The sequence below is a fragment of the Ammospiza caudacuta genome, chromosome 22 (genome assembly GCF_027887145.1).
Source record: "Ammospiza caudacuta isolate bAmmCau1 chromosome 22, bAmmCau1.pri, whole genome shotgun sequence".
NCBI classification, from domain to species: Eukaryota; Metazoa; Chordata; class Aves; order Passeriformes; family Passerellidae; genus Ammospiza; species Ammospiza caudacuta.
The window spans coordinates 4,177,026-4,195,148 of record NC_080614.1 but is presented as its reverse complement, the minus strand read 5'-3'; the positions used below and the strand labels follow the sequence as shown (position 1 = coordinate 4,195,148).

General features: G+C 54.1%; 1 protein-coding gene across 1 annotated transcript in view; it reads left to right on the top strand.

The window, feature by feature from the left end:
• The first annotated feature begins 10,175 nt into the window (after window positions 1-10,175).
• The window catches only part of IGSF21 (immunoglobin superfamily member 21), a 42,313-nt gene continuing 34,365 nt past the window's right edge, over window positions 10,176-18,123 (top strand). Inside the window, exon 1 of the mRNA XM_058818865.1 lies at window positions 10,176-10,624. Coding sequence (XP_058674848.1) covers window positions 10,561-10,624 — 64 coding nt within the window. The 5' untranslated portion in view covers window positions 10,176-10,560. The remainder of the gene's footprint in view (window positions 10,625-18,123) is intronic.

Below are 18,123 nucleotides of genomic sequence, written 5' to 3'. Positions count from 1 at the left end.
TTTCTTCCCTCCTTTTGTCTCATTTTTTCCTGCTCCTTTCTTCCTCCTCCCTTTTTTCTTTTTTCCTCCTTTTCCCCCTCATTTTTTCCTCATTTTCCCTCATTTTCCCCTCATTTTTTCCTTTGCTTTTTCTCCGTGTCCAATCTGGGACAATCCCTTTGGAAAAGGCCTTCAGGTGCCTCCATCCCTCCCTTCCCAACCCCTCCCAGGGCTCTTCCTCCTCCCATCCCAGCTTTTCCAGCTCCTTCCAACCTTGGAAAACTTCTCCCTGAGGAGCAGGAGACATTCCAGGGGAGCAGATGGCTGAGGAGGAGGAGGAGGAGGAGGAGGAAAATCATGGATGCAAATTCTCTGGGATGTCTTTGCAATATTCCCAGTCAAGGTCGAGCCGCTGGGAAAAGCATCCTGCAGGATTTTCCCCCAGTCCCCCAAACTTTGGGATATTTCATGGATATTTGAGGCCTTCAAGCGAGGATTCCTCATCCATCAGCTGGGACAAACCTGGATTTTTAGGGATGTCTGGGATTCTGGGATGGTAATTCCAGGCTTGGAGCAGCTGGAATTTCCGGGTGTTTCTGATATTTACACAAAAAAAACCATTCCCAGATTTCCCAAGTCTGGTTTCCTTGTGGAAAAATGGGATCTTCTGAAGATTCCCCACAAGAAACCCTTTGGGATGTGGGGATTTATTTGGATATCCAGGGGGGGAATCCGTAAAAAATGGACCCAAAAATTCTGTGGGTTTTCTCAAAGCTGCGGAATTTCCTGGACCCCTGGAAAACTTCCAGACTCCACCCTGGGATGAGAAAATTCCATGTTGAATTCCCCCCACGTGGATTTAGGAGGAGCAGCAGAACCGGGGGGTGGCGGAATTCAGGAGATCAAAGGAATTTGGGTCTCGTTATCTCCAAATTCCAGGGAAGCTGAGGCTGAAAGCCGGGAAATCTCCCAGCAGCCGAAAGCCGGGCAGGAGGGAGGGAGGAAAGCAGAATTCCCAAATCCCTGCTCTGCTGACGAGGTGGAAGCGCAGAGCTGAAATCGCCGCGGAGCGTTCGGAGCCACGGCGGCTCCGAGCGGGAATAATTCCGCTTGAAAGGGCTGGATTGAGGCAGAGAGGGATTTCTCCCAAAGAAGTGACAGCTCGGAGCTCGGCTGTGGTGTGGGAAGTTATTTTGGGAGGAAAAGCAGATTTCGGTGTCCTTCCAAGGAGTTTCATCTTCTGTCAGTAAACTCCATCCCTGGATTTTGTGCCGCGATTGGAGCGGCCGTAATTGGTTGTATCCCAAAGTTCTGCTTCATCCCAAAATTTCTCCTCTATCCTTCCCTTCCCAACCCCTCCCAGGGCTCTTCCTCCTCCCATCCCAGGTTTTCCAGCTCCTTCCAACCTTGCCGGATGGGGAGGTCCTGGTACAGCTTATCCAAGGAATCTGGGGCTGCTCCATCCCTGGAGTGTCCAAGGACAGGGCTTGGAGCACTGTGGGATTGATTTTTTCCCACCTGAAGCATTCAAAGGTTCTGTGTGTTGGGTTAGTTGGGATAATTGGGATAAATCCTTCCCTGGGAGGGTGGCAAGGCCCTGGGATGGAATTCCAGAGCAGCCATGGCTGCCCCTGGATCCCTGGAAGTGCCCAAGGCCAGGCTGGACACTGGGACTTGGAGCAGCCTGGGATCGTGGGAAGTGGATTGGAACGGGATCAGCTTCCAGGTCCTTCCCAACCCATCCTAAAGAATTCCAGATGTGCCACAACCTGTTCCCATCTGTCCATGACCAGGTGGGAATGGAACCACCTGGAGATGTCCCTGTTTCTTGTCCCTACCTGGTGCTGCTTTGTGCCACCAACATTCCCAGTTCCCAGCCACTATTCCCAGCTTCCAGCCAATATTCCCAATTCCCAGCCAATATTCCCAGTCAATTTTCCCAGTTCCCAGCCACTATTCCCAGCTTCCAGCCAATATTCCCAATTCCCAGCCAATATTCCCAGTTCCCAGTCAATTTTCCCAGTTTCCAGTCAATATTCCCAGTTCCAAGACAATATTCCCAATTCTCAACCAATATTCCCAGTTCCCAGTCAAGGTTTCCAGTCAATATTCCCAGTTCCAAGCCAATATTCCCAATTCTCAACCTATTTTCCCAATTCCCAGTCGATTTTCCTGGTTCCCAGAAATACTCCCAGTTCCCTGTCAATATTTCCAGTTCCCAGTCAATATTCCCAGTTCCAAGCCAATATTTCCAGCTCCCAGTAAATTTTCCCAGTTCCCAGTCAATATTCCCATTTCCCTGCAAATATTCCTGGTTCTCAGTCACTTTTCCTGATTCCCAGTCAATATTCCCAGAAATATTCCCAGTTCCCAATCCTGGATGCTCCCCACTCATTCCCAAATCCGTTTGCTTCCCAAGGACCCCCTGTGCTTCCAGGGCTGGAATTCAATTTTGCTTCCCAACCAAAAACAATCCCCCCACCTCCCCCAAATCTCCTGTGCTGGAGCGAGAATTAATTAAATTAATTAAAAATTAATTAAATTAATTAATTTAATTAAATTAATTAGTGACCATTGTGTCATTAACGCCAGACTTTAATTAAATTGTGTGGAGATAATGACTCTAGAGCTTCCCAACAGCTGAACATTCCCAGGATGGAGAAATTCCTCCTAAAACCCATCCAAGGCAAGTCCTGTCCTCCAAAGTTGGAAATTCCAGGCGATTTTCCACCCGAAAATGGAAATTTTTCCTCTTCCTCCCCTCTTTTCCATCCTTTTGGAGTTCCCAGGTGTTTCCTGGGATTGGGAAATCCAGGATCACCTCAGCTCCTCCCGATCTTTTGGAAAAGATGATCCCATGGGATGTGGAGTGCCTGGATCCGGGAGTCACCCATGGTGATAGTGGTGGCGGCACATTCCAGGAATTCTTTGGAATGTTGGCTGCAGGAAAAGCTGGGAAAATTTTAGCTGCAGGTAAATTCCCAAGGAATTTTCCTGGCTGCCCTGCAGGGAAAACTGGGATTTATTCCGTGGGGAAAATGTTCCCAAAGCTCCTTGTCCTGCAAAAACTCATCTCCAAAGGGCCACAGATGGGATTGGATTTATTGATCCAGGAGCAGAGCCTGGAGCTCAGGAATTCTGAACCTGGGAAATCTGGGATAGGGGAAAGGTGAAGAATCAGGAGGTCCTGGAGGAGGAGTCAGAAATGCTGGAAAAATCCCTGGGGGAAACTTGGTAAAAGGCTGGGATATGACCATATTTTGTGGATTTGTGATCTCTATTTTCTGGATTTGGGATTTATTTTATGGATTTGTGGCCTATTTTCTGTATTTAGCATTTATTTTTCAGACTTGGGATATATTTTCTGGATTTTGGATCTATTTTGTAGATTTGGGATCTATTTTATGGATCTGGGATGTATTTTATGGATTTGGGGTCTATTTTCCAGATTTGGGGTCTATTTTCTGAATTTAGGATGTATTTTCTGGATTTGGGATTTATTTTGTGGATTTGGGATCTATTTTATGGACTTGGGATGCATTTTATGGATTTGGGAGCTATTTTCCAGATTTGGGATATATTTAGTGGATTTCAGGTCTGTTTTCCAGTTTTGAGATACATTTTGTAGATTTGGGATCTATTTTGTGGATTTGGCACACATTTTCTGGCTTTTGGGTGTATTTTGTGGATTAGGGATCTATTTTCCAGATTTGGGATGTATTTTCTAGATTTTGGATCTCTTTTCAGGATTATTTCCCTTCCTCTGTGAAATGGTTCTGATTAATTTCCCAATAAAATCTTCCCTGTCACCCTCAGATCCCGTTTTTCCCGTTTTTCCCAGCCCTGCTTCCTCCATCTATTTTCCAGGTGTTTGGATGGATCCAATCCCTCATTCCCATCCCTCTCCCACCCAAGGGGCAGCCATTTCCATATTTATTAAATTTCTTCCCGAGGATCTGCAATTCCTGGCTCATCCCGCTCCCGGTGCCGGGAGGTGGAGCAGGGATTGGGAAGAGATGGAAGGAAAACCGATGGGATTCAGAATCCTGGTTTTCCTGCCTTATTCCTGCTTCCTCCTCAGCCTGGAGCAGCCCAACCATCCCAGTTCCCATGGGAGCCGCCAGAATGGGAAAATCCTGGTGGGATTTTCCAGTTCCAAGGATCCTGTGATGGGATCCAAATGTTGCTTTCCATGGAGTTCACGGAGAAGGGGGCACCAGGATTCTCTGGAGATTCTTCCCATTTTCCCATCTTCCATCTTCCCTTGTTCCCATATTTCCATCTTCCCATCGCTGTGGGAAGATGGAAATATGGGAACATGGGAAGACGGGAAAATGGGAAAATGGGAAGACGGGAGATGGAAAGATGGGAAGATGCCGGGATGGGAGGATCAGGGCAGGATTTGACAGCAATTCCCAAATTCCTGAGCAGTGGAATTTCTCAAAGCTGCAGAACTTTCCTGGACCCCTGGAAAACTTCCAGACTCCACCCTGGGATGAGAAAATTCCATGTTTAATTCCCCCCACGTGGATTTAGGAGGAGCAGCAGAACCGGGGGGTTCTGCTTCCTTCCAGGAGGAATTCCCAAAGGAAGCGGAGTGATCCCTCCAGGATATGGAATTCCCAAAGGAAGTGGAACAATCTCTCCAGGATATGGAATTCCCAAAGGAAGCAGAGGGATCCCTTCAGGATATGGAATTCCCACAGGAAGAAGAGTGATCCTTCTGGGCTATGGATGTGCCAGGAATTCCCAAAGGAAGTGGAACAATCCCTCCAGGATATGGAATTCCCAAAGGAAGAGGAGGGATCCTTCTGGGCTATGGATGTGCCAGGACTTCCCAAAGGAAGCCAAGTGATCCCTCCAGGATATGGAATTCCCAAAGGAACTGGAACAATCCCTACAGAATATGGAATTCCCAAAGGCAGAGGAGCGATCCTTCTGGGCTATGGATGTGTCAGGAATTTCCAAAGGAAGCAGAACAATCCCTACAGAATATATTCCCTTTGGGAATTTTTGGGAATTTTGGGGAAGTTTTAGGAGCTGCCAATTTTTAGGGCTATGGATGTACCAGGAATTCCCAAAGGAAGTGGAACGATCCCTCCAGGCTTTGGAATTCCCAAAGGAAGAGGAGTGATCCTTCTGGGCTATGGATGTGCCAGGAATTCCCAAAGAAAGTGGAGTGACTCCTCCAGGATATGGAATTCCCAAAGGAAGTGGAACAATCCCTCCAGGACATGGAATTCCCAAAGAAAGCCAAGCGATCCCTCCAGGACATGGAATTCCCAAAGGAAGCCAAGCGATCCCTCCAGGATATGGAATTCCCAAAGAAAGCAGAGTGATCCCTCCAGGATATGGAATTCCCAAAGAAAGCAGAGTGATCCCTCCAGGATATGGAATTCCCAAATGAAGCAGAGTGATCCCTCCAGGATATGGAATTCCCAAAGGAAGTGGAACAATCCCTCCAGGACATGGAATTCCCAAAGGAAGTGGAACAATCCCTCCAGGATATGGAATTCCCAAAGGAAGCAGAGTGATCCCTCCAGGATATGGAATTCCCAAAGGAAGCCAAACGATCCCTCCAGGATATGGAATTCCCAAAGGAAGTGGAACAATCCCTCCAGGACATGGAATTCCCAAAGGAAGCAGAGTGATCCCTCCAGGATATGGAATTCCCAAAGAAAGCCAAGCGATCCCTCCAGGACATGGAATTCCCAAAGGAAGCAGAGTGATCCCTCCAGGCTATGGATGCAGCAGGAACTCCCCCAATGGGAAGCCAAACCAGGAATGCAGAATTTGGGAATCGGGGATGAGCCATGATGGAGTTGCCAGCCAGGAATGCAGGATGGATGGGAATTTGGGAATCAGGGATGAGCCAGGAGGTGCCAGCCGGGAATGTGGGATGGATGGGAATTTGGAAATCAGGGATGAGTTGTGCAGGAGGTGCCAGCTGGGAATGTGGAATTGTTTTTCCAGGAGTGTCAACATCCCAGGATCCATCCCACAGCATCTCTGCTTGCACAGCCCCGGCTCTGTTTGCTCCTGAGCCTTTGGGGTGGGAAATGTTTGGAAAAGCCGCTCATCCTGGTGCCAGGTGTGGGAATCCCGCTGGATCCGCTCCTGCCACATTCCCAGACATTCCAGGGGCCTGTCCCATCCCACTGATTCCTGGCCTTGGCTCTTCCCAAGGTTTGGGGATGGAGGTGGAGCTGGAAAAGCTCCCAGTGGCATTCCCAGGTTGGGAATGTTCCAGTGCTCAGGGCAGAAATCTTTAAATTCCCAAGGAAATTCCCTAAATCAGTGATTTTCCAGGAAAAATGAATGTATTGTCCTGTAACCTATGGAAGTATCCAGGATAAACTCGGGATTGGCTCCTGGAAGCTCCAGCACTGGAAACAAAGAGGACCCAAGAGGCCTTGGGAAGGATTGGGATTGACATTCCAAAAAAAAATCCTGGAAATCTTCTGGATGAGACGGCAGTGGGGCTGGGCTTGGGGACCTTGCGTTACCTGCAGGGAAAAAAAATCCATGAAAAACCAGGAAAAACAAGCGGCAGGAAGGAGGGATCTGTGCAAAGCCAGGGATGCTCCCCAAAAATTTCTGAAATATCCTAAAATTTCCTAAAATCCCAAATTTTTTGAGGAACAGCAGGGTGGTGCAGAACTGTTGTTGCTTTTCCAAAGGGGTTTCCCTCTGTTCCTGTGTCCATCAGGATGGGAGAGCATTCCATGGCTGGGATTTGGGGCTGGAAAATGCTCTGAGGGGTTTTTCCCATTGGCTTGCAATGCAGCCAGGGATTTTTGGGATTTGCACTGGAAAATTTCCCCATTGGAAGTGGCCCTGAGCATGGATGAGGAGATTAAGGACTTTTTGGGATATTTTGGGAAGTTTTAGGATCTGCTAAGTGCCAGCACTGCAGAACCGGGCTTAGGATCCCCTATCCTTCCCCTCTATACCAAAAAATTCCACATCCAGGCACTGATCCCATTTTATCCCTAAATATTCCCAAACCAGCACTTCCAGCCCTTCTTCCAAAAAAACCAACCCCCTGTTCCCATCTGTCTTCCTGGATCCCTCCGGGGCAAGGTTGTGCTGAAAGGGGGTGAAATTCCCATTGCAAAGCTCTGGAATTGTGGGAATTTTTAAAATTTGGTGTTTTTTTTTTTTTTTTTGTCCAAGGAGCTATCGGAGGTGTCAGATCTTTGGGAAGCAATTCCCAGCTTCCCAAGAATCTCCACCCGCCTTATCCAGGGTGGCTCCCATCCAAAGGAATGTTCCAGTCATGGAAACAGCCCTGGCTGAGGAAAGTGGGAGAGCAGAATGTTGGTAATGTTGCGTTTTTTCCATGGAAAAATGGACAGGAAGAGTTGTTGTCTCCCTTTGGACTCTGGGCTCCAGAAAAAGTCCTGGATTGGGTCATCCCAATGGTGGTGAAGAATTTGGGAATTTCTGACTCTTGGTGGTTCCGTTTTTCATGGAAAACTCCTCATGAGGGTGAAAATGAAGGATCTGAACTTGGGGAATCTGGGATTGGATTTGGTTTTGTCCCGGATTTCCAGACATTGAGGGATGGGTGATGCCAAAATTTTGTCCTGGTGTTTTTTCCCAATCAGAGCCCCAAAGGAGGATCCTGGGAGGGAAAACGGAGAGGTTTTCCATGGAATTGGATTTCAGGGGGATTTGGAACAGCTGGAATTCCAGCCCAACCAGTAACACAAGTCTGATCCAAACTGGTGGGACTCGATTTCCCAAAAAACCTCCCTGACAGGAATGACCAGGAGCCAAAAATGCCCAAATCCATCACCATGGGCTGACCCAATCCAGGATTTTCCCCTCAGTGTTGCTGGGCTGGAATTCCAGCTCTTTCCCATCCCCATCCCAGGGAAAACTTTTGTCCCGGTGTTTTTTACCCAAATTTTATCCCCAAAAGAGGATTCTGAGCAGGTTTTGGGTTTTTTTTTTTTCCATGGAATTGGCTTTGTCCAGCTGGAAATGAGGGAGCGTTCCCCTGGGATTTTGGGAATGGGTGGGGACGGAGGGCTGGAAGGGAAGGATTTGGGAAGACAACCTGGAAGTGGGAATAAGGGATAAAAATGTGGATTTTTGTTAGAAAAGGGATGTGGATTTCCAGCTCATCTGCTCTCAGGAAGCCCCAGGCATCCCAATCCCTCTTCCCAAGGAATCCTGGCATCTTCCTGATGTCTGGGAGTGAAGGGAAAGCAGGAGAAGCTGTGGGGCAGGGCCCTGGAGGGATGGGATCCCAGCCAGGGTGGGATTTTGGGGAGCCTGGGATTGCTCCAGGATGGATCCGGGGGTTCGGGGAGGCAGGAATTGCTGAGGGAAGAGGGAGCAAGGGGAAAGTGCTGCTCCCAGGGGATCCCTGTGGATTCCTGTGGGTCCCTTCTCCTGGATCCTACATCCCACATCCCTGCCTCATCCTGAATCCCAACTCCATCCTGCATCCCAGCCCCTCCTGCATCCCAACTTACTGTGTATCACACATCCCTGTCTGGATCCTGCTCACTATCCTGTATCCCACATCCCTGACAATATCCCAGTCCTGCACCCCACATCCCTGCTTGTATCCCACATCCCTGCCTGCATCCCAGTCTCATCCTGGACTCCACATCCCTGCCTGTATCCTGCTCCTTATTCTGCACCCCACATCCCTTCCTGCATCCCAAATCTTTGCCTGCATCCCAACCCCACATCCCAACCTCATCCTGCATCCCACAGTCCTACCTGCATCCCATATCCCTGCTGCCATCCCAACCCCATCCTGCGTCCCAGCCCTTCCTGCATCCCAACCTATTGTGTATCCCACATCCCTGTCTGGATCCTGCTCCCTGTCCTGTTCCCCACATCCCTGACAATATCCCAATCCTGAACCCCACATCCCTGCCTGTATCCCACAGTCCTGCCTGCATTCCAACCCTACATCCCAAATCTTTGCCTGCATCCCAACCCCACATCCCAACCCCACCCTCTATCCCAGGTCCCTGCCTGCATCCCAACCCTGCAGCCCATCCCTGCATCCCAAACCTGCATCCCAAATCTGTGCCTGCATCCTGACCCTGCATTTGAATCCCATCCTACATCCGACATCCCAGCCCTGCATCCCAGATCTCAACCCTGCGTCCCGGCCCCATCCCACATCCCTGCCTGCATCCAACCCCTTCTCCATCCCTGTCCCCCCACCCCTCCGTGTCCCCCCTCCTGTCACCGCCCCTCCCCCATCCCGTCCTGTGCCCCCCCCACCGACACCTCCGTGACCCCTCCCCACCTTCCAGCCTCCACAGTCCTCAGCACCCCCAAATCCATCCCTGCATCCCCCCCGCTCCCCAAATCCATCCCTGCATCCCCTGACCCCCCAAATCCATCCTTGCATCCCCCCTGCTCCCCAAATCCATCCCTGCATCCCCTGACCCCCCAAATCCATCCTTGCATCCCCCCCGCTCCCCAAATCCATCCCTGCATCCTCCAGCCCCCCAAATCCATCCTTGCATCCTCTGGCCCCCTAAATCCATCCCTGCATCTCCCCCACTCCCCCAAATCCATCCCTGCATCCTCCAGCCCCCCAAATCCATCCCTGCATCCCCTCCACTCCCCAAATCCATCCCTGCATCCCCTCCACTCCCCCAAATCCATCCCCGCCATCCCTCCGTGAATCTCCCCCTGCATCCCCCCCGCAATCCATCTCCCCCCGAATTTCCCCCTCAATCCATCCCCCCCTGCATCCCCCCTCAATTCATCCCCCCCGAATTCCCCCCCGGATCCATCCCCCGATCCCTCCGTGATTCCCCCCCCGCATCCCGGCACGACCCCCCAGATCCATCCCTCGTATCCCCCCCGGATTCTCCCCCTCTTTCCCCCCCGCATCCATCCCCCGCATCCCCCCCGGATCCATCCCCCCGCATCCCTCCGTGATTCCCCCCCCGCTCCATCCATCCCCCCCCCCCCCCGTTCCCTCCCCGCCCCCCGCTCTCCTCCCCGCCCCCCTCAGCCCCTCCCGGGGGCCGGGCCGGGGGCGGGCTCAGCCCGGGGGGGGCCGGGGGCGGCCGCTCCAGCCCCGCTCGGCTCCGGCTGCTCCAAATCGGCTTAAGGGCGGCAGCGGCGGCGGCGGCGGAGCTGCTGCTGCACCGGGGGGGCACCGCCGAACCGAGCCGAGCCCCCTCCCGAACAGGACCGAGCCGAGCCCCATCCCCTCCCGGACCCCCCCGGACCGGGCCGAGCCCCCTCCCATCCCCTCCCGGACCGAACTGGGCCGGGTCGAGCCCCCTCCCGAACCGGATCGGGCACCCTCCCAAACCGGACCCCCCTAACCGGACCGAGCCCCTTCCCCTCCTGGACCCCCCTGGACCGCACCGAGCCCCCTCCCGGAGCGGACCGGCCCGAGCCCCTTCCTCTCCCGGACTCCCCTAACCGGGCCAAGCCCCCTCCCATCCCCTCGCGGACCCCTCCCCCTGACCGGACCGAGCCCCATCTCGGACCGGAGCGGACCGGGCCGTGCCCCTGGCGGTGCCCGGCGCGATGCCCGCCCGGCTCCCGGCGCGGGGGCCCCGCTGAGCCGCCCCCGCGGGCACCATGCGCGCCATGAGCCCCCTGCCCCTGTGGCTGCTGCTCTGGCACCTGCGGCACCTGGCGCTGGGTGAGTGTCACCCCCTCCCCTCGAGGGGACAGGGACACCCCGGGAGGGATGGAGGCAGCCCCAGGGACACCCCCGGGGCTATGGAAGGGATGGGGGGACCCCCAGGGACACCCCTGGGGCGCGGGAGGGATGGGGGGACCCCCGCACCCCTCCGGTCATGAAGCGGGTTTGGGGATCGGCGTCCCCGCCCTGGGGTTTAGGGTGGTTGGGGGGTGGAGGGGCACCCACGGAGAGGAGAACGGGTTTGGAGTGGGGAATTGGGGTTTGGTGCTGGGGGGATGAAGTCTGGAGGTGTTAGTGGGGCACCCCATAACCCGGTATTGGTGTGGGAGCTGTTAATGGGGCACTCATAGCCAGGAACTGGTGTGGGATCTGTTACTGGGGCACCCCATAACCCGGTATTGGGGTGGGAGTCATTAATGGGGCACCCCATAACCCGGTATTGGTGTGGGATCTGTAAATGGGGCACTCATAGCCGGGAACTGGTGTGGGAGCTGTTAATAGGGCACCCCATAACCCGGTATTGGTGTGGAGTCTGATAACGGGTCACCCCATAACCCGGCACTGGTGTGGGATCTGTTATTGGGGCACCTCATAACCGGGAACTTGTGTGGGATCTGTAAATGGGGCACCCCATAATCGGGAACTGGTGTGGGATCTGTTATTGGGGCACACCCTACAGAGGGGTTTTAATGGGGCACCCCCTAAAAATGGGGTTTTAATGGGGCACCCCCTACCCGGGCACTGCTGCTAAACCCCGAGCCGGGCACTGGGGTGGGGCCGCTCATGGGGCGCCGTTTTTGGGGTGCGGGGGACCTGGGGTCTCATCCATGGGGCCACCCCGCGTCCCCTTTCCCCGCTGCTCCCCCGCATCCCAGCCCTGCTCCAGCCACGGAGGGGTGGCTGCTCTTTGGGGACCCCCAGCAGCTCAGTTTGTGGGGGGTCGCAGCCCCTCCTGCCCCTTTGGGATGCCCAAACCCCAAACAAGGAGCAGCATCCCCCAAATCCCCGCTGTCCTGGGGGATTGCAGCTCCGGAGCTCCCAAAAACCCCGGGACTCCCACGCCAGCCCCAAACCCGGGGCTCCAGAGAGGGGAAAACACCCGGGGAAGGAAACTTTGCCCTCCTCGCACCCTCAGGGCCACCCGTGGGATTTCATTGCGTGCCCATTTGAGGCGAATTCCCTCTTTTTTTCCCCCAATTCCCGCTCGGGGGTGTCTCAGGTGGCCGCTCCTTCCCGAGCCCAGGGAAGCGGGAGCTTTTCCAGGCGCTGGGTGATGGAGGAGCGAGCGCGCAGCCTGCTCTGCATCTCCTCGGTTTTTTGGCTTTTTTTTTTTTTTTTTTTTTTTTTTTTTTTATTTTTTTTTATTTTTTATTTTTTATTTTTTAAATGGACTTTGTGCTCTCCGGGCGCTGCAGGGCGCGGGGCGGGGGAGCCGCGGCTCTGCGGGGCTGCGCGGGGCCAGCTCCACACAAAGGAGCCGATTCTTCCCCTCCTGCTCCCGCTCCATCCCTCGGGCACCGCGCAGCCCGAACCCAGCTCGGGAAGAGAATTCCCTGGACGCCTCATTTCCCTTGGTTCGGGTCCTGCCGGGCTGCGGCTGCTGCTCCGAGCCCCCTTTTCCAGCATCCCGAGCATCCCAGCATGGGGATGAATAAAAACCTGCTCGGGAAAAGGGGGGAACTTGTGCCAAACCCAGCCCCGGCTGCCTCCCCTCCCCTCCCCGCTCTCCTCCGCCGCCGTTTTAAGGTCATGGATAGACAATTTCCAAGGAACAACGCATCCCCCCGGCTTTCCCGGAGCTCCAGCTGTCTGTCACTGGCGCAGGGATCATTTTTCCTGCCTCTCTCTTCTCCTGCTTTTTTTTTTCCTCGCCGCAGATCGGGCGGCTGCTCTCGTGCTGTTGATTTCCTGCGGGGGAATCTCTGTTTGTGAGGGGGGAAAAATGGGATCGAAGTTGGTTCGTGAAGGGGTTGGAGGAGCTCGGGGAGCCCGCAGGGGTTTGGGGTTAGGAAGTGATGGATCCGGCGTCGGGAATTGTTTGGGTTTGGGCATCCACGAGCTGGGTTTGGGCTCCTAAACCCCGCTGGAACTTGGCTGCATCCCGAGGATCCGCCGTGCTCGGCATTTCCTTCCCTATGGAAGCTGCGCTCGTTTTGGGGTTCCCAACCCAAACCGCACCGCAATTCTGTGATCCCCGCCTCGGCTGTCCCAAAAATCCCATCCCGAGCTCTGTTTTTCCATCAGCCAGCCACAAATCCCGGCCAAATCCCGGGTTGGGGGCGCCTCCCTTTGCCCGGGGCAGCGCGGGCTGAGCTGCTCCTGAATTTGGGGGGTGGCAGAGCGTTGTTCGCGAATTTGGGGGTGCACAGCTCTCGCCATTCCCGAATTTCCGAGGGCAGATGGCTTTTTCCTGGCTGACGGCATCCTTGGCTGGAGCCGCCGCCGCCGTGCCCTCCCCTCCGTGCCCTCCCCATCCCGGCTGGACAGCGATCCAAGGGATGCAGACCCCGGGAAGATCCAGGTGGGCACAGCTCCACTCCCCCCTCTTCATCCCCTTTTTGTGTCCCCAAACCCCCTTTTTTTAAGGAATTTTTCCTGCTTTTATTGTCCCCTGATCCACCTCCTCATCCGCATCCCGGAGGATCCCCCAGGAATCCACAGGAATCATTTCCCACCCCACAAATCATCCCTGGGATGCTTTTTTTGAGGGGGGAATTTCCAGCCCTGCTCTGCATCCCTCCCCCGCTCAGGAAAAGCCCTTTTGTGACCCGGGATCATCCCCGAGGTGTTTTCCAGCCCTCCGGGAGCATCACCCCTGCTATTTCAGCTTTTTTCTCCCCCCTTTTGTCCCCGGCTCAACCTTTTTGCCAAAAAAAGCCGCCGGGGCCGGGGCTAAGTGGGTTAAGGAGCCGTCAGGAGGGAAAAACGAGGCCACGCGGAGGAGGCAGCGCTGGACCATGGAAAAGGAGAGGAGTGCCTGGAAAAGGGGCTGGAAAAGCTGGAAAAGCTCCGTTTTTCCCCGATCCGTGGGTTCTGGGATCAGGGCTGGCTCGTTAAGCCCCGTCTGAAATACGGCCCCATAAAGGGCTCGTCGGGGGCTGTTTTAGCGCCCTGCGAGGGATCAAAGTGTCAAATTCCTGGAGATTTTCAGCGGTTTTATCCCGGTGGGATTTGCTTCGGCTTCTGCTTCTCAATCCCAGTGGGGAAAAAATAAAAAAAAAAAAAGGAAAATTCAAGTGTTTGAAGCTCCTGGGCTTTGCAGGGAGCTGTCCTTGGGGATATTCCTGAAAATCCCAGCATGGGAACAGCCCTTTGCAGCTGGGGATTTACCTGGAATTCTCTCCCCTCTGCATTCCCCCCGGAGGTTTTCCTGGCAGGGGTTTTCCCAGCTGACAGGGAGCCCCTCGAGTGGATCCTTTTGCAGCCTGGAAAAGACGATTTTCCCTCGTTTATGAAGGGAAAATCCAGTGTGGGGCTTTCCCCAGGGTGGTGGGATTCACCTGCTCGTGTTTCTTTTTAATGAGAGAAGGAATTTGGTGGGATTTGTGTCCTGAGGGAGTGAGGGAAAGGGAGGAGCAGGGGTGAAATCCTGCTTTAAATTCAACTGCACTTGCCAAAAATCCACCCCACATTCCCACCATCCCTTCCTGTTCGCGCTTTTCCCATCAAATCCTCTTTTCGGGAAGTTTTCCCTCCCATTTCCACGAATCCTGCGTTCCCACGGAGCCTCTCCAGGTAAACCCAGGCCGTGCAGCCCCTTTGGAAAATCCCCCTCGCTGTGCTAATTGCCCTTTCGCAATTAGCCCAATTTCCCTCCTCCCACCAGCTGCGTTTCAGAGCCGCCACTTCAATCCAGAGCTCAGGAAAAAGCCGCGGCTCCGGCGAGGATCTTCCCTCTCCCTGTGCCTCTCCAGGATAATCTCTGGGAAGGGGAGACATTCCCAGATTTATTTCTCCCTGGAAAAGCTGTGGCTGCTCCCAGAGCGTTTCCAAAGTCCCCCAAGCCCAAATTCCTTTGGGATTGTTGGCATCCCCCAAAACCGAATCCCGGGAATGTTGTAGGGTTTGGCTTGGGAATGTTGGTGTCTTTTGGCCTGGGATGAGGAATTCTGATCCTGGAGCTGAGCAGCCCCTGCCCTGTGCAGGCTGTCAGATATTCCCAGCTCCATCCGTGGGCTCAGCCTTGGAATCGCGGGATGTTTTGGGTGGGAATTCCACATCCAGGGACAGATCCCACTGTGCCAGGTGGCTCCAAGCCCTGTCCAGCCTGGCCTTGGACATTCCCAGGAATCCAGGAGCAGCCACAGCTGCTCTGGGAAAGCTGTGCCAGGGCCTCACCTCCCTCACAGCCAGGAATTCCTTCCCAAAAATTAATTTCAGTTTCCCCTCTGGAACTGTGGAGCCATTCCCTGTGTCCTGTCACTCCAGGCCCTTCTGGAGAGATCTTTCCCATTTTTTCTGTCGGCTCCTTCAGGTCCTGGAAGGCCAAAATTGGGTCAACCCAAAGCTTCTCTCCGAGCTGAACGTTCTCAGCTCTCCCAGCCTTTCCTTGGATCACCCTGGAGCCTCCTCTGGGCTTGCTCCAGAGGGCAGAATTCCTCATTTTCCTGCTCTGGGATCAGCCCTGGACTTGGGTGGTTTCCATGCCCTGCTCCAGGTGCTTCTCCCAGAGCTCCTTCATGTGCTCATCCTAACCTGGATCCATCCCGGGATTGTCCTGCTCCAGGTCCTTCTCCCAGCCTGGATCCATCCTGGGATTTTCTCATTCCATTTCAGGTCCTTCCCTCAGGATGCTCCATGTGCTCATCCCAGCCTGGATCCATCCTGGGATTGTCCTGCTCCATGTGCTTATCCCAGCCTGGATCCATCCTCAGATTGTCCTGCTCCAGGTCCTTCTCTCAGCCTGGATCCATCCTGGGATTGCCCCGCTCTTGTTAAACTTCAGGAGATTCCTGTGGGCCACTCCTGGACTTTTCCAGGTCTGGAAGCCTGGAGGATCCTCAGGTGCCTCCAAACACTGGACCTTGCATCCCAAATCCATGGGTGGTCCTGGAGCATCCAAATGATCCCACCAGCTTCCCCCTCCCATGGAGATGTTTCCTGTGATGGCTTTTTCCCACCAAAATGCTCTTTCCTGCTGGGATTTCCTTGTCTTGGGAATGCTTGACCAGCTCTCACCTCATGCTCCGGGATCTGCTGAGGAAAAGCTCTTGGGATAAAAGTGGGATTTTAGTGGGAATCCAGCTGAGCAGAGCCCAGGATCTTCCCAAGGCTCTGGCAATGCTTGCTAAGGAAAAAGCTCCACAGGGAGGTGGGAATGGAGCTGGGAGTTCACCCTGGATGGCTGGGAATGAGCACAAATTCCTACCTGGAACAGGTGTGGGGGGATGAAGCAGCATCACCCCCTCTCAACTCCCAGTGATGGGAACTTCTGGAATTTTCCCCAATTTTCCAAGACAAATCCTCGACTTTAGCCCCACCACATCCAGCTCTGTGCTCAGACCCCACAGAGAGGCAAAACAAGGGAAGGGGCCCCCAAATTTTTAATTTTGGGAGGCAGCTCCGGCCGTGCGAATTCCCGGCTGGCGGATCCCGGCGGGAGGGATGCAGCTGACGGATGGGGCTGGAATCCTTCCCGATCCAGCTGCTCTCTGTGCCCTTTTGTTTGCTCGTGCGGCGCTGCCGGGCTTGTTCCGAGCTCGTGGCTGGCGCTCCCGTTCCATTCTCTGCTTCCCACTTTTCCCCTCTTTTTTTTTTCCCAAAATAACCCGTCAATCACGGGCTTGTTTTCAGCGCGCCGGGGCCCGGATCCGGCGGGAGCGCCAAGGGCGGGCGGATTCCAAAGGCACGGATAACAACCCGCGGCTGTTGTTCCATCCTTGGAATTGTTGGCTTTATCAAATTGGGGACTGGGGGCTCTCCAAAGCCTTTGGATCAGGGAAGGTGCCTCGTTTCCACTCCCAGGTGGGATTCAGCTCCAAGGAGGTTGGGGAAATGCCAGGAAACACCACAATTCCCAGCGGGGGGAGTGGAGATGGGAATGTGGTTCCATCAGGCCCTTCCAGGCCTCCGGGCCACACATTTTGGCTCCTCTGGTGCTGGGAGAGCTTCTCCATCTGGAAAATCCCACCTGGATCAGGAGAGGCAGGGAATTTGTTTGTCTCCTGCCCAAAACTCTGGAATAATTTCCCATTCTTATAATTCCTTGGTCAATATTCTCCAGGCAGAGGGGATTGAAAACCCCTCTCCATCTCCTTGTGCTCAGGGATAAATCCAGGAGCTGCTCCCATCCAGCCAGGACAGGGTAAACAGGAGCTGGGAATCTTCCTTTGGGATGCATCTCCTGCTTTTCCACCTCCTTTTCCCTCTTCTAAGGATCTGCAGTCCCAGGGAAGGGCTGGATCCAGGGAGAGGCTTTGTGAGGGGAGTTTGGGATCAGAGGGATGGGTGGGATGAAGTGTGAGGGGGGATCTGCTTCCTCGTAATCTCCAGTCCATGGAAATGTTTTGTTTTTGGGATGAATTCCATGGATAAGCCTAGATTTATGGGTAGAACGTTGTTTTGGAGGCTGCTCATTCCAGGCTGGTCCCAAGGTGGGAATTTCTCCTGGAGCTGGAACCTGGAAAAGAGGGAAGTGATGGGAAGGACATTTTTGGCCAGTGGTGGTCACCATGGGATGTCCTGGCATGGATTTGGGAATCTCCAGCTCTTCCTGGCAGGACTAGGACAGCATGAGAGGGGCACAGAGAATCCAACGCAGCAAATTCCATCAAAATCCTTGGAACTGTCCCAATTTTGGGATAAGGGGGGTGTGGATGGGCTCCCTGTGAGCCTCTTGTGGAAATGTTCCCCTTCCTCATCCCGAGTCCTTCGTGGCTGTGTCTTTCCTTTGGAAAAACCCCATGGATTGGATGGGAATTGCTTGGGAAGGGATTTTGATGGGATGGAAATTCCCAGCCCAGCTTTGCCCCTCTGGAGAGAGCATTCCAAAGCTCCGGCTCCAAGGCTTTGGAAGATTCCAAGCCCGGATTCCTGGACCAGGATTTGGGATTCTCCCCCTGCTCTGTGGAGAATCTTCCTCCTTTTTTTAGGCCAGGCCGCCCCCGTTCCCTGCGGATGGAGCCGCACAAAGTGTGGGAACGCAGGATCCACGTGGGAACACGGGATCCACGTGGGAACACGGGATCCACGTGGGAACACGGGCTCTCTCATTCCACCCTCTGCAGCTCCAGGAGCATCCCGAGAACCGGGGGTGGAATTTGGCTGCTTTCCTGGCTTTCCTCCTAAAAATAAAGCAGGGAATGCTGGATTGCGGGAGGAGCCCGTGACTGTGAGAGGGTTTGGGGGGCTGGGAAAGGCCAAGGAGCCCAAAATATTCCCAGGGAGCTGCTGGGGAGTGGGATTTTCCATCGGGGATGGATGGATGGATGGATGGATGGATGGATGGATGGATGGATGGATGGATGGAAATAGATCCACTGTGTGGGATTTTCCAT